This window comes from Xyrauchen texanus, chromosome 44, assembly GCF_025860055.1.
Source record: "Xyrauchen texanus isolate HMW12.3.18 chromosome 44, RBS_HiC_50CHRs, whole genome shotgun sequence".
Classification (NCBI taxonomy): Eukaryota; Metazoa; Chordata; class Actinopteri; order Cypriniformes; family Catostomidae; genus Xyrauchen; species Xyrauchen texanus.
Window position 1 is genome coordinate 10597123 of NC_068319.1, and position 17349 is coordinate 10614471.

The 17349-nt window shown below is 38.9% G+C and overlaps 1 protein-coding gene across 1 annotated transcript in view; it reads right to left on the bottom strand.

Annotated features, from left to right (window-relative positions):
* Positions 1 to 17349, bottom strand: part of LOC127636583 (protein furry homolog) — an 82161-nt gene that overhangs the window by 48174 nt on the left and 16638 nt on the right. The window contains exons 2-7 of the mRNA XM_052117205.1: positions 9653 to 9843; positions 6945 to 6998; positions 5559 to 5698; positions 2977 to 3067; positions 2780 to 2859; positions 2469 to 2549 (exon numbers count right to left, since the gene is read on the bottom strand). Of these exons, the coding sequence (XP_051973165.1) occupies positions 2469 to 2549; positions 2780 to 2859; positions 2977 to 3067; positions 5559 to 5698; positions 6945 to 6998; positions 9653 to 9843 (637 nt within the window). The remainder of the gene's footprint in view (positions 1 to 2468; positions 2550 to 2779; positions 2860 to 2976; positions 3068 to 5558; positions 5699 to 6944; positions 6999 to 9652; positions 9844 to 17349) is intronic.

Sequence of the window (17349 nt, forward strand, 5' to 3'; positions counted from 1 at the left end):
TCTTTGTTTTAGCTTGTAATGTGTCCATCTGCCAGGCTGTAAATTAAAAGCACTCTTCTAAACAGTGTCACATCCTGGTAACACCATCAGCCTAAACCAGTTCACACCACATGAAATCTGAATGAGTTTGGAATCGCAAAAAAGGAGATCATTACCTATGCAATCACAAAAAAAGGCCCATAATTGTAGCCGAAGACTAATATAGTGCTAAACAAGTGTAAGATGTTTGCTTGTATACATGTGAGTTAAGAAGTTCTTGTGTGCTTGTAAGTTTGCTCTGCCTGGGCTGACAGAGGGAGAGTTCTTCAACCTTAAATTTAGAAAGGCATCTGGAGAGGGAAAGGGAGGGATCTTTATCCTTCTCTCTCTGCAAGGCGCGATGTTTGTCTTAGGTGAGCTAAAATTTAACTAAGAATTAAAGAAACCTTGTGTATTTGTACTGTTAACATGCACTGTACACACTGTTTGAAGGATTAATTATTCTATTTATTTTGTCTTAGGTTAAAAAGCACAGACAATCACAAACCCAACATTTTACACAGATTAAAAAAACTATAAGCTGGATAACCATGGCACTCTTTTTCATTAAAAAGCCTTTATTATTGCATGGCTTAATACAAAAGGTAAAACAGCCCTCCTACCTTTCCTGATTGAAGTACTTATATGGTCAACACCTTGTATTTTAAGAGTAGAAGGATTACAGTTGTGAATTGATTTAAAATGCTTAGCAATAGAATACACTTCATTACCCCAATATAGAAAACCTTTTGTACTTCATTATACTACAAAGTTGTACTACATTATTGCAAACATTGCATCTATGGCATTTAAAACAACCCTTAGGTTTATCCCCTAACCAATGAAGAGTGGGTGGTAGGTAACGATGTACTTATCTGTCACCTAAGGTAGTGCTTTTCTTAAAAACTATCATTGGAAGATCTGGGAATGTATGTCTCAAAAAAAATCATCACTCTGTATAATGCCCAAATTTTTGGGGATAATCCGTTTGACTTTCATCCATCAGGCTATATTGTTGTTAAGGTGTAAAGGGGGGTAAGGAGGAGGCGGGAACCGGCTGAACGGTCAACGTAACTTGTAATATCATAAATTAACTTAAATCATTTTAAAGAAAAACACATAGACACACACACAGCAGCTGCATGTGGCTCTCTCTCGAACTGGCTCTCCGGCTCGTCTTTATCCCCTCCTGGCTGATTAGCTCGATTAAGGGCCTGACGTGTGTCCTCACGGCCCAGAGCCGCCCTCCTCCTCGTTACAATCCCCCATCACCTGACTCAGGCCGGGAATGACGTACTCCCCTCCCTTCCTGGAGTGGGGGTGTTGCCCTTCCGGCCGTGCCTGCCAGCAGATCTTCCCAACTTTTTGGAGCCCTGGGAGAGATGATGGGAGGGAAAGAGCGAGGCGGAGCGACAGAGAGAGAGAGAGAGAAGAGAGAGAGAAAACTGGCTTGCCGGTCCCCGGACACGCCGTTGCCTGGTCATCAGCCACTCCTCTGACCTCTGGCGGACAACACTTCATTCCTCCCCTGGCAGATGGCAGCGAGTCCTCCAACCCCTGGTGGACAGAATGTCTCCTCCCATTTCTTGGCAGATGACAGCGGTTCCTCCAACTCTCGGCGGCCATCTACGACCCCTCTGTCCCCAGGCAGACAGCCACAGCTGCTCCCCTGGCAGATGGCAGTGGCGAGGACTCTGCTACAGCACTTTCCTCCTCCTTCCCAGGTTTCGGCACCAATGTAACGGGTAAAGGTGGGCAAGGAAGAGGCAGTAACCTGCCCCACCTTCCTCCTCGTCACACTTCTCTATTGACCGATTCAAGCCTGGGAAACCCCCCATACTCCCCTATCTTCACATAAAATTTGGAGGCCTCCTTACAGCAGCCCCACTTCCACTCAACTTCAACAGATACATGTACTCACTTTGAGACTTACGTGTAACTTTCAGACTTCCTTATTATAAGAACAGCCTCAAAGACATTTTTCACAATATTAAAAATGAAAAGAGGCTATTACTGTCAGGACTGGTCCCCTCATACCGATAGGGAAAGAATCCATCTTTTTGTGACACTGATGAAGCTCCCTGTGAACATGACTAGACATCACGTCTATCAGACTAATGGCCTACCATTAGTGCCTCGTCTAACACTAGATACTCTGTCATAGGAAGAAAAATACCACCATCATTTTGAGCTCAATACCAGGTCACTGACTTAAGTTTTAGTGAGGTGGGAATAGCCAAATAGACTTATTGCGAGTTCACATTTTCATGTCGAATACCGAAAGAACTGGCTGTATGTATAGTACCATTGACTGTGATTGGCAGGGCTAGATGTTTAGTCACGCAATATTCGACTTTCAGTGAGGTCAGACAAACAACGTGAAAAAATCCTTAAAAGTTGTTGCATTGCACCTTGTTAGGACACATTGTGAATCGCATTGAACAATTTACCTGGATTGGGACACGACACCGACCACTTCTGCATACAGATCAGCCACTATGTGCATGTTGGTAGTGTTGGGCCCAAGGTACCTGCAGGACACAGAAATATCATCATTCATTCATGTCTGGGGCTCTACTGTAAAATCCAATCACACTTAACTACACTTACATTACGCTATGCAATTATACTTGATTTATACTAGTATAACTGAGAAATAAAATTATGCAAATTGCTTATTAGGCAGATTTACTCATGCACACACATGCATGATCATAATGGCTAATGCCAAATGGTGTAAATAATTAAAATTGATTGTTACCCCTCTTTGTACTTGAAGTGTTTGAATGCCAGGTTAATGACTTCCTGAATGAGGCCATCCAGAAGAGGGTGGAGAGGGATCTACAAAGTAAGATAGACAGAGACATGATAAACGATAGTACAGTATATGCTATAAACCTTTGTGTTGAAGTTATCAGAAAAGGTTGTCAGTTTTGTGGGTGTTAAGTCATAGCCTACCTGTTTTAAAACCTCAATAAGCACCAGTGAGAATATGAAATCTATAGCTAAATCCCTCCTTTCCATCAGATAATCTTTCTGTTGTTCATCACTGAGAGAGAGAGACAGGGAGAAATTCAGTAAATCACATCTTGGTGCACAGTCACAGATATCAGTTATATACTGTATAACATTCTTCTGAAGTTTGATCCATGAGAGCTTCTGAAAACCAGAATTTGATTCTGAAGCACAGATGAAATAAAATCCAAATGTCAATGGTTTATAATTTGATTACGGTCCCCTGACATGAGATAACACCCAAATCAATGCAGAGGAATTTCTGCCTTGCTTGTATTACTATGTGGTAAATTTCCTATGAGAATATCAGAATTCATTTTCTGGTACCTCTAGAATGTGAGTATAATGTGTTTTTTTCACCACATAATTAGATTTAACATTAACTACAAACTAAACAAAATAATATTAGTTGTGTACCATATTTTAATGTTGTTGTTTTTTTTTTGTCTTTTGTGAAAGTGTATGTTTAACTATATGATTTAATAGGGATAGGAAATGTAACGAGTTAATTTCTGTGACTAATAGATGACAGTTTAAAAATTAGCACAATTAATGCAGTATCTGTTTTTTTCACTTTCTGAAAGTACACTGTTTCCCCCACTTCCTGTGGCTAAAATTGGCATATATATATTTCCAGGAGGTACAAACAGCACATTCAGCAAAGAAACGAATTGTGTGGAGCATTGCACACATACACTTATTTAATACATGTAATGCATGTCCTGGGCATAATAAACACGGGAGCGGATTTACTATATGGAGACTGGAGCATTCAACCACAAACGGTGAGCCAGGTGTGGGTTGAATTCTCCAGCTGCCATATCTCTTCGCACTGCATGAAAACACTCGCTCATTGTCATCTTAACCAGGGCCAATTTCCCTGGCTCTGCCACCCCCCCGTGTCTCCCACGCCTCCACCTCCCTTGGCTCTGCCTTCCCTGGCTCCACCTCCCTTGGCTCCACCTTCCACAGCCCTGCCTCCCATGACTCCTCCTCCCAGGTCTCCTGTCCCCTGCTCTGTGGCAGCCTTCTGTCCCTGTGGCTGCCTCCCAGGCCTCCCGATACCAGCCCTGAGGCCACCTCTCAATCCAGCCCTGAGGCCAACCCCCAGGACGTGCTGAGTGACTCCAGCCAGGTCTCCTAAGCAACCAAATTGGCCCGGTTGCTAGGGAGGATAGAGTCACATGGGGTAAACTCCTCATGGGGGCTATAATTTGGTTCATTCTAGGTGGGGTGTGTGGTGAGTTGAGCGTGGATGCCGCGGTGGATGGCGTGAAGCCTCCACATGCGCTATGTCTCCGTGCTAACGAGCTCAACAAGCTACATGATAAGATGCATGGTTTTTACATGATAATGGTGCCAATCTGTAAGCATTAAAATATTCACTGTTTCAAAAGTATAGCCACAATACATAAACAATATGCATGTAAACATGGTTTAGTGTGATAAAATCGATTAATAATGTTTTTTGTGTAAAATTATTTCCAATTTTACAACTTCGTTGCCATGATGAAGTAATGCCATAAACCCTAAAATGACCATAAAAACAACAGAAAATATTATTTAAGTGCCGTTATAAGCTATTCACATTTCTGCCTTTAAATGCTCCAAAAATTGCCCCATTCACTTCCATTGTAAGTGCCTTGAATTATTTTTAGTTTTTTTTTAAATGGCAGGATGAGTCTAAATAATTTTTTGTGGTAATCAACATAATTCCACAAATGCTGACAATTGAGCTTAAAATATCCCCAAAAAGAACATTCAGTGGATGCTGTAAATCTCGTCAGTGTAGCTGTTCGAAAACAGCCGATCATCACAGCCCTATTGCTATTACTGGCCTAATATCAGATGAATTGCTACATAGATGACTGCACAGTGCAGCCTGGACCACTGCTGAAGAACTCTGATTAGAGATTGTATTTCATCATATGAAGGCGAGGCTTCCTGATGATAGCTATCAATCATAAGATTTCATCCACACCACTAGATACACTAACACACACAAATGCACACTTGCACAACTAAACAGAATACTATTAACACAGTTATGCAAGATACATTAAATCAGATTATACTGACAGACTTATGGCAATGAGATCAGCAGTCACTTGGCTCTCGTGTGCTCTAGTTTTAGCTCAGGAATACACAACAGGATATACTATTTTGGAAGTTAACAAACCATGATTGTGTAATAGATACCTAATGAACAGTGTTCAATTTCTTAGTCAGTATTTTTGTATTGTTTTTAAAAAGACACAAAATGACACAACAATCGTTAAGAAAAAACATAGTGGCTTAACATTACATATAATAAGAGTTTCAAAGTTTCAAAGAGGGAGTTAGACATTAAATGGGAACATTATTTTGTGTGAATGAGGCCACACACTCCTTACGGCATTCCAGTTATTGCAGTTGTGATTTTCAGAGTGACAGTAAAACTGACATAGTTGAACGAGTTCCAAAAGAGTTGCTTTCAGAAATGTGACTCTGAGGAAGTGAATCTGCAGTAGGCAAAGGGAACTCACTTTTTGCATTTGGTATTTGCGCGTGGGCGGTACTCATGGGACTCATCTTCCAAACCGTTCTGTCTTTTATACCAGTCAAACAGCGTCCTCAGAATGGAGGGAAGACAGTACTCAGCAAGAGAGCTCATAGTGCTGATCAACTGTAGAAATAATAGAAAAAAAACATACCAAATTGTTCACTGACTTCTTAGCATTGTTTTTTTTCACAGGAGCTCATTTTAAAGCAACGGATGCAAAGAGGTTTAACTGAGACTGCGTTCGGAATGGAATATTAATGTGATGACACTCAATGTATTGTATTAGACTGTAACTGACAAATGCATGTGAAATTATATTATAGGTGGAATTGGGATCATCAGAACACAGACAGAATTGAGATCCAGGGAGGGGGGTGTGGACAGAAGCAGCCAGGTATTCCCCACACCCATCATGAGATGTTCACGGCTCTGTCCCTCATAGCATACACATACATTCACACAGCTTAAAAATTCAGTACAGCGGGGTAAATTGGGGACAGCACAGCACCAGCTATAGCAGTGCTATTCTTAGAGTCTGACTGATGATGCCAAAAATTAATCTACATATCAACATGAGCAGGAAAAATTGGACTGTAATGGAGTAGACTAGACTATTTTACAGTGGCCGAGGGGTGCACAACACAACCAAATTAGCAAAGCAAATAAAAGCTGAAAACACAACCAAAATAAGCCACAACAAGACAAAATTAATAAGATACAACAACAAAATTATCATAAAAGAAATAGTTATAAAAATCCTGTACTTATTTGTCCTTAAGTGCTCTGGCCAATACCTGGTTGGGTTTCTACCAGAACTCAATGCACATAACAACATCAATATTTTCTCAAATCCATACTGGGCAATGATGCGAAAATGACGTCACAGAACCTGCAGCTATTCTTGCATACCGGCAGCTCTTATAAGGTGTCCTGCTCCTGAGAAAATGGGCTGTATGCAGGCTGCAGCATCCGTGTGGACAGGGAAGCACTCAGTTCCCGGTCAATGCTCTCTTGTTATGCATTGAATGAGGAACTCTTGCAGTGACTTGCAGTGGGATGAGCAGATCTCTGCATCTTCCGAGCTGCCTCATGATCTCTCATTTTATTAAGTGAGACTGCCACATGAATCAAAATACAGTGGCCAAAATGTATTTATTTTCTGTTAATTTCGCTGTGCTGTGGATTAATTTCGTTCTGTTGTTATGGCTTATTTCTGTTGTGTTTTCTTCTACTTGTAATTCTTTCACATCATCATTGTATTTTTTCATAAAATCAAGAGTGATCGATTGGATTTAAAGGGTAAGAAGCATATTAGCATCATGCAAGTTTTAAATGTCAGGGAGGATATAGAAATGCCACCTGATCTTACCTGATCAAACTGTGGGTCTTCTCCTCTTTGTAGAGATTTGGTGAGGGGCTTTTCCTGCAGAAAATCAAAGAGAATTTATGAGGCTTAGATTATCGGCTGCAGATTCCCAGCTGGAAAACAATCTTTCTTTTGTAATTCATGAACTTAAAAAGCTCAGATAACTACGGATGTCATAAAATATAGATAATAACGTAATTTGATCTATATATTTTTGCTATTAAAAGAGCCAACATTTAAATTAGAAGCGTAATTTGCGTGCTTTAAAAGCTCGCCACTCAATTGGCCTTCTGTTTAAAATTGTGGCGTATTTGCATTGCATTGGGAAACCACAAGAAAGTGATGCAACATTTAATGAAGCCGGGTCATAGAGGATGAGCTGATGTGGCAAAGCAGAAGGCAGTCCAAAGTTATGAAGGTTTTTGTCCTTCAAGAATGAAGAAAGTTCAAGAATGAGTTTACAGGTTAGTGTATGAAACTGGTGTTACTGCGCAAACTGAACGATTCGAAATGGTGAGGTTTATTATGAAATTGCTCTGTATGTATCCTTGAATAAGTCTTTCTTTCAAGCTGTTAATCCAAAAAAACGACATACTTGTGACTGAAAATACATTGTGTAGGCTATATGAAAGACACATATAAACAATATAATGGCTAGAGTAAATAATCTTTGTCCTTTGATAATGAGTTGGGTCAAATTTAATGGAAAACTACAAGAGTTGCGCTCCATGGCACTGCAGAATTTTGATGCTGAGTGTTGGCGTTGTGTGCATACCTTTGCAGAATTTTTTTATTTTTTTATTTTAGAATGCACCATGTCATCTGCCAGACATGTATGGTGCGTGACCCCTTTAATTTACCCTGCCGCTTTCACCTTACCAAAGTTGTGTTGAGAAATATGAATCGATCCTAAGCCTACTGATAACCCAAAAATGACATTTTGTTATAATTTACTCAACCTTTTTGTTCCAAATCAATATAACTTTCTTTCTTCAATGGAACACAAAATTAAATATGCTAAATGCTAGCCACAGTCACTATTCACATTCATTGCATTTTTTCAATGAATTTAACATCTCTTTTTGTGTTTCATGGAAGTAAGAACATCATACAGGTTTGAAACAACATAAGGATGAGTAAATGATGACAGAAGTAAGTGTGATCTCTTTAAATATTTTGACTATTGGTAATTTGATACTGATAAGAGTGTAGTACTCTCAGTTCAGTTTAAAACTGTTTACCATAATTAAACATAGCAATTCTGCAGATTCTGTTTTGGCCTGCCTATAACACCAGCACTCGTTCAAGCATTATCAGTGACTCAAAGAGGCTGCAGCAATCAGTGAAGATTCTTATACTGATTCCTTTTGCTAATAACAATTATTATCCTCTAAAGTATATCACAAAATATGGGGGCCATGGAGCCAAAAGAACAACTTAACAAGAGCTGGGTCTGGAGGTCATATTAAGTGATTAACCCCTGAAACACACAGACACACTCACGGACACATGCACACACACATTAAGAGCAAAGAAGAGCTAGGATTCTACAAACAGGTTGGACATAGATGTCTAGGTCAAGAGTGTCTTGTCGTGTTTGCTTGCATCCTGCATCTTAAGGTAATGACTTTCTTGAATTGTTGAACTTTATGTCCATTAGCCGTTATCTAAGGCTTTACTGCAATGTTTGGCTTTGTTATGGAAAAAAATAAAAAAATAACAGATCTAATGATATCAAGAAGATCAATAAATTTAGGGATGGACAGAAGCCGATACTGTTTGATGAGTCTGATGACGTAGTTCTGCCTTTTTTTTTACGTCCTTTAGCTGGGTAAATCTAGCGAACATAAATAATACAAAATTGTTTTGTTTCTTTAAGTACATTTTTATCACTGTATTTTGTGACAAATTAACCTGACATTAAAAACAAGTCAAAACTACTGCGGTGAGGTTTCATATACAGCTGCTGAGGAATTAACAGTAAATTTGAGATCTTCTGAGTGCCGTAATCCATCTCTCTCTTTTGAAAAGTCACCGGTCAGATGTTAGGAAAACAGATGAAAATGGCTTTGTGCATCTGTGATACAAATATCTGAAATAGCAAAGTAATTTCTCTGAACTTCTTCTGAAAAAACTCAACACTGATGATTGTTAACAAAATCAATTAAATTGTGTAAATCATGGACTCATCACGCAGGGATTTAGCACAGAGATATTAGTGTAATGGGTGTGCTGTGAGATTTAACTGCTTCCTGTTAGGAGTGTGATCTGACGAAACCCATTCCTGTCCACTTAAATCCCCACTCTTTCATAATGGAATTACTTTGGTACAGAGAGACCAGGCAACCTGAGCTACTGCGGCAAAATCAGAAACAATATCTCATGGCTATTATGGGAGTTTGAAGATATTTGCTGTATTAATGTTTGATATGCCTCCCAGCTGAAGCAATTACATATAAAAGCCACAGCTGAGTCATTAATAACTTGTGTGACAGGGCTGTTAGACATCTCCTCTCCTCTGACTAGTTGACTGTCTTGTTGTGACTGTTTTTAATTGCATTGGAGTTCAGTTGTGTATCTCAGAAGATCTGAATGTAAATGCTTTAGATGTTTCATTCTCAGGAGATAATAAACCTAGCCTTGCCTGGGAATTGTTCTAGCCGATATACCACCACTTTCATAAATTTTCAGTTGAACAGGAAGTATCTTACCAGTGGTTCTGCCATGATGATGCGGATCTTACGTTCAGACAGGGTGGTGAAGTTGGCGAACAAGCTCTTGAGGACATACTCGCCAGGTTTGCTCTCGGGGTCCACAGTAACCGGCATTGTGGCAACGGGACCTTTCCTTTCGCCCGGAGCGCTGCTCACTTGGGGGAGCGGTCGCTTTCCTACGGGGGATGCTGGTAAAAAACAAAAATACAGTCTCAATGCAACAGTTGATAGTTTTTAAATCTGTAGATGCAACAAACTTTCATGGCTGAGGACGAGTCAACTGTTGGCTAATCATTGGGGATATGGTTTAGCGGGCAGTACACATTTTGAATAGTACAGTAAATGTGCAGGTGACTCAAGTTTGAATCCTACTAGGGTAATTTCCCCCAAAAGTCCATAAAATAATTTAAAAAAATGCTGAGCTAAACAAAAAGGCAAATGGGTATGGTATATCAAATGCTTTTAGGTGTATCTGTCTTTTAGAACCTTTAACCTTGAGAGATAGACATTTAAAAACAGGACCATGGTACATGATTTTCATCAGACAGATACTGTACAGATGTATCATCTGTAGTTATACCGTGAATGACATGCAATGTTACAGTAAGTAAATATTAGGGAAGCGGGAATGTATCCAATTTCGAAATAACACAGACCAAAATAAATGACAAACCATATTGAGGCAAAATCAACATTTTCAGATTTACAACATTGTTTTCTGTCCATGTGATCACAAATGAAATGAACTGTCAAGCATCAAGATCTCTCTGTGGCTTTATTCTACACTTTTTACAGGGTTTTACATAAGGCCCTTGAAGTGCTTTTAAAGTGCTTGAATTTAGCGTAATTAAGTGTAATTACTAGAAAATCTGGAAATCGTCTTGTTTTGTAAAAAAAAAAGAAAAAAGGTGCTTAAAAGTGCTTGAAATTAAAACAGAGTTTTTATTTCTTGTAATGTGTGTCCATCAAAGGTGAGATCCACTGACACTATTTTCACTGAATAATGTATTTTTTTCTCCCCAATTTGGAATGCCTGATTCCCAATGCGCTCTAAATCCTTGTGGTGGCGTAGTGACTCGCCTCAATCCTGGTGGCAGAGGAGGAATCTCAGTTGCCTCTGCGTCTGTGACGTCAATCTATAGTTATCGTGGAGACGAAGCACGTGTGGAGGCTTCACGCTATTCTCCACGCACAACACACCACGCGCCCCACCGAGAGCAAAAACCACATTATAGTGACCATGAGGAGGTTACCCCATGTGACTCTACCCTCCCTAGCAACCGGGCCATTTTGGTTGCTTAGAAGACCTGGCTGGAGTCACTCAGCACGCCCAGGGGTGGTAGTCAATTGAATAATGTCTTTAAATATTCTCACTGTTCTTTACAGTCAGTTGTTGGTAATGAAGTAAAAAGAAAGATAAACTCTAATCACACATAGCACGGATGCAGTAAAAAAAGCTGAGACTCTTCTCTCGTTAATGTCCGTTGGACTGAAACTTTAAACCTATAGTCTCATAGAATGAACATTACAATAACTGCATTTCTGCAAACTGAGTTTTACATGCCGCTTTATACATTTTGCTGCAGTTTCCTGGTGCAATTAACACTAGAGGCACTACAACAACACTAGAGTACTTATATACTTATACTTATAAACTTTATATACTTTTGCACAATTCACAGGCATTATGGCTGTTTATAACTTTATAAATGCTTATTTTTCACTCTGTTACTCACACCCTGCTATGTTATTATATCAAAACGCTTTTACTCTAACTCACAATTTGAAAAATATACATTTTAACGCTAGTATTCCAGACCCCCTTACATTATACACTTATTCCAACATGATTAGCTTGCGCAGTAGCTCACCTGATGGTGTAAATATGCTTTAATGCAGAATTTGCTTTCAAAACACTATCGTTTAAGTGTTTATTTATGGTAAGGATGTCTGTTTTGTTCACCTCTCATTGAATTTTTTTAACACTGTTGGTTAGGTTTATTTAGGAAGGTACGTTTTCTTATTGAAACTTCCATCTCATATTCACCTTAAAAACCTCAACTGATTTCAACATCATTTCGCCCCCATCCCCCCGCCCCTTCACATTTTGCTCTGAAACTGCAACAAAATATGTAATAAAGCACACGATTTTGGTTTGCAAAAACCCCATTGTCACGAAAATTTCATAAGATCAGGCTGGAAACTTTTCGGTGACCCTTACTGACCCTTACTCTATTCTTCCACTACCATTTTAGCGCTTGTTATACAAATTAATTTAACTCAGTGTAAATACTTGTAAATTGTACACATTATCATATCATTATTATACATGCAATCACTTATCATTTAAGTGTTGTCACATCTAATCAGGATTATATTGAATCATGAACCTCATATCACACATCAAACCAAATCGAGAGATAACTATATCTTCCCACCCCTAGTCAATGTAAAATATCAGCATTGAGGCCTGAGTCAATGTCTCGGAAATCTACATGATCTGTTCAGCAAGAGCTGGAGCAGCTGGTGTTTTCATTTTTGGTATGACCATGTCATTGCTCCCAAAGGGGAAGGGGGGGATCTGTCGGCTGGCCAGGGCTGGGGGAGCCCACGTCATGTGGCTGCAGGGGCTTCTAGCATGTGCCCCTCTTAGAATAGACTCCTGCAACCTCACAAGTCACAAGTTACAAACTACATGGAAAAACACAATCGTCAGCCAACTGATATGATAACGGCAGTATACGTAGTTTAAAGAGAGCTGCAGCCAGAGGTGGACTTTGATTAAAAGTGGTCCTGGACTATCTGGACAGAGAGGCCCACCAAACCCAGCCCGCACGCAACACACCACACCACACCATAACATACCAGCTCATTGATTATATTTAATTTTTTGTGTTAAAAAAAAGAAGACATTTCTAATGACTGCTAGTCATGACAATGGGCCAATGCAAAAATTGTCATAACTTTAAAACATATAAAACCACTGTAAATGTGATGAGTGTATTTTTTTTCTTTCGAGAATGCACTAAAATAAGCAATTCATAGCTCAAAAAATAACATGTGCGAAAACTCTTTTCCCAGCATACAGATGTTAGGTTAAAATGTACATGAATGAACAAGGGAAAGTGTGTATTTTAGGTGCTGTGACAAGTCAGCATTTCTTCAGATTTTAAAGATCTTAATCGCCTTTCAACATTTTCTAGAAGTGCAAATAAACTATTGTCCTAGTTAATATGAGGTTGTGGAAACAACATGTGTAATAATAATATATTATATATGTATATAGAGCTATACAAGATCATAAAATGTGTCACACAGCAGAACACTAATGACAATGCTTAAAATGTAATGTCAATAACTTACATAACTATGTGTAAATGTTTATTTAAAATAATAATAAATAAATGAAAACAAAGTTGGCCAGAATATGTACATAAATAAATACAAACAAATTTAAATATATGTAAAACAAAATAAAATGTTTCCACTTTACTTTAAACAAAGTAAGCCTCAGAGATTAGAGTAATATTTTTCATTACTTATTTTCTGCATTTTTATCAGGCGTGAGCATTATTCAGCAAGTCGCACTTCAACTCACACTAATGCTTTGCGGTGTGAATAAATTCTGCAAATGACTATGTACTGCTCATAGCTTTACTGCTTGCAGATTTTATATATGCTGCTGTTAGTATTTGTTATAATTTACAGTTATTTGTCATTTTGTTTTTATTCAGAGCTCATCTTATACTTAATATGTTGTCTTTGGTTGTCACCTTTATTTTGATTTGTATGTCAAATAATGAGATCTACCCGAGGTACAGAGTTAATGCGTTCCTACGGAAATACGCTAGGATGTGAAAGTAATTTCAAAATAAAAGTCATATCAGTTTCATAAAATAAAAGCCATTGTATTGGCTTTACCTTACAATGTTTTTTGAATATTCCCTCTTTAATGGGGTCTGCGTGGGCATGTTGGAGCCCAGGGCAGCTGCATACATTGCATGTAGGATGGGCTGGTACTTGTGCAGCACTGGGCTTAAATGAGGATTGAGCTGTAGTTTTAAGAATCAACACTCTAGGCCATTAAATGAGCCCCTCTAAAACTTGTAAGTGTATGTGGATATTTAAGACAAACAGCATCAAAAGCTGATTATTCCTCCACAAAATGAATATGACATTTTTCCTGCTTCCTGCCCTGGTTCTAGGGTGCTATGTGTGGTTTCCAGGTCGTTGTTATGTGGTTGCTAGTAGGGATGCACCGATACCGATACCGGTATCTGGTATCGGCCTCGATACCACATTTTCTAAAGTACTCGTACTGGTTAAAAGTCCCCCGATACCGGGGACCGATACCACGGTGTTGTCCAAAGCGGCAGAGTTTACAACAAACTGAAAAAAATACTTGAGTTGCTGTTACCTGTAAATTTAAATCATGTTTTTTTTATTAAGTACTCGGTATCGGTATCGGCGAGTACTGAAATGCAAGTACTCGTACTCGTACTCGTTTTCCAAAAAAGTGGTATCGGTGCATCCCTAGTTGCTAGTGTGATTGCTTACAAAAAAAGTCTCTCCCCAAGTCTCTGATAATCTGGTCGCTAGATATGGCAGGAGTCCTTCCTTCAGTGTAAGTCTATCTTTCACCACTTTTCTTGTCCACCAGGCAAAAATGTAGGCTAAGTCTGATCTCTTAGAAAAGTAACAAAAACACACCACTCCTCAAAGAGCCACATGAACACGCTAAGCTGATACTTCACGTTTTAAAAATCTACCAGGTCAACAAAATAAGTTGCAGCCCTCAATACCTGCCAAGTTTAAATTTCACACCCCGTTAATAGGAGTTCATGACCCCAACAGCAGGTTTCACTGCTTAGGTCAAGGGTAGAAAAACTGGAGCAACAAATACTTCAGTACGCTAATGACATGAGATACAAACCACCTGGACAGAAACCCAGTTATCTAGCAAGCATCAGTCACCTACCATCAAAAGAGACTGAAACAGACGTCTGTAGCAATTTTCCATTTTAAATCACTACATATGGTCGTCTTGACAGTCATCTGCAGATAACATTAACATCAACGTTATTTATGGACAAACACTATCCATCAGTTGACAGCTCCAAAGTTACTCTCGAGATTGAGCCATGCAAACAGAACAAGTAGTAAAAGTAGGGGAGCTGCTGGAAAACAATTGTGAAATATTTTGACTTGACCATAATATCAGGCATCTGCAGAATGCAACCTCCTTAAAGCAAGCGTTGAGAACAAGAACAACAACCACGCACTTGCAGAGCTTTCACTTAGTGGCACCTACCAAGGCCCTTGATGAAGCTGATGACGCTAGCCCGACTCCACCGCACGGGAGAAAGCTCCATGGTGCGGCCGAGTCAATTCCAGAAATCCAATAAAAACTAGCCCTCTACGACCACCGGAGCGCCGTACTTCCCGTTTGTCTTTCCGCCCTGCTCCATACTAGGCAGCCCTATCAAAGAGCCACTTTATAGAAGTAGGGGAATGCAAGTTTAAGGAAACACAGCCTTCTTATGTAGCTCCTCATAGACTTTTGATACTGTAGGAACAAGCCCTAACTGAGAAGGTCAACCTGGAATTTTAGCAAAGCCCAGAGAGAGAGAGAGAGAGAGAGAGAGAGAGAGAGAGAGAGAGAGAGAGAGTGGGAGGAACAACATGAGGCTATATTTACCCTCAGCATTCACACACACTCTTCTAACACATTTATTCTTGTATTTCTGTGAGAACACACACACACACACACACACATTTCTGCTACAAAAATATGCATACATATGAGATTAATGTATGCTATTTTTATCACTTAAGAACTACGTCTACATTTCATGAGGTTTATTACATTTCATGAGGCGATGATTTCAAAGCAGAGAAATTACAACCTTATCACCTGTTAACACCTGTTTTTTCAATGACATTTAGGGCACACACAATCTCACACACAACTGATCGATCTGGCTGCTGACCAATTTACGAAACCACATGCAGATAGTCTAGATTCCAACGCTGAAACACAAACTGCAGCCAGACATTAGCCTATCAAAATACTAGACACTGATGGGTTGCAGGAGGACATAAGTAACAAACCAATGTTAACACCAGTTTTGGGTGTAACGCGCAACAAAGTGAGGCAACACAGTAATGTAACATGTTACTTAAAAAATTATAGTTGAAAAATAATTGAAAATTAGTCCTGGCTGAGGCACGTAAGGCCGGGCCGCCGACAAAACCTCCACGCTTCTCCCTCAGGTGTGCCTCTGAGCTGCCGGGGGAGGAGAGGGGATCGGTTTCGGGTGTATATAGAAAACAGCACTCGTTCCTGTCTGATACAGGGATATATTGCTCAAAAGGTGGGAACATTTGCAGAATGGTGTCTTTTTCAAGACGTTGCAAAGCAAACTGCTCTTTTATGTTCTTTATGTACTGTACACCATAAAACACAAACACAATGCTATAACATTACAGATGCGCAAGTGATAAAGCATACTCAATTCGTTCGAGAGGTAGAAATAATCCACTCACTGTAAAGTTGTGCAAACACAAACATGCTGCACATGTACACACACAAACAGACATACTGTACATGCACACAGACATGCATGATGCAACACACATGCAAACCTGTTATGCACACCGAAAAGAAACAACAAGAATTCAAATACACAATGGTTTTACTATCAAAGCTGTCTGCAAATGGGATTTCATAAATGTTTTCAGTTCATTAGTATTATTTTTCTGTCTTTCACACAAACACAAACACGCTTACTGTACATACATGCCACACAAATCTATGAAGGTTGTAGATAGCGGACACACACACACACACACACAGATACACACCTGAAGATACTACTAAAGCATATTTGAGATAAGAAAGTTAAGTTGCATTTTTAGAAATGCATTGGATCTCTTTAGCCAAGTTGATCTCTTTGTCATATTGCTGTAATTTTGTGATTGTTTTCAGTCAATATTAAAGTACTAAAAGAGATGTTAGTGTTTTCATTTTTTTTTCTTTTGCAGGTTTGATTGGTTTTAGAAAGTAACTTCAAAGTAATGAGTAATCTGTTTACTTTACACATGAAATAATTAGTAAAGTAATCTAAGTACAATTTTACTGAAGTAATTAGTCATCAGTAGTGGGTTACTTTTTTAAAGTAACTTACCCAGCACTGGTTAACACTTTACTCTGTAAAAAGTGATAACCTGCAATTGTTACCTTAAGGAGCTATTTCTTCCTAGTCTAACCTAAGGTTGATTCAGTGATGTTAAATACTACTTCCGACTTCAATAAAGCCTGTTAATTCAGATGTTACCGAATGAAGCAAATTTTTAGGAAACCATTTCTTTTGTACTTTTAGGTAGTGCAAAATAATAGTGTTGTCAGTCAATAATTTTTTTTAATTGCGATTAATCGCATCATTTTTCACAGTTAATCAGGATTTATCACAGATTTTGAAAGTGCTGAAATTTGACTCTTAATATAATTATTTTCCTGTCAAAATGCATTAATTTCCATTTTAGAAAAGAAAGCAAATATGTAACAATATAATGCTTTATTAACATTTTCCAAACAAAGCCCTCCACAGTATAAAGATAGAAATGCTTTAAAATAGCACCGATTCAAGTAACATTAAATGTTTCCCAAAGTCTATGAGGGAGTTTCACTAATT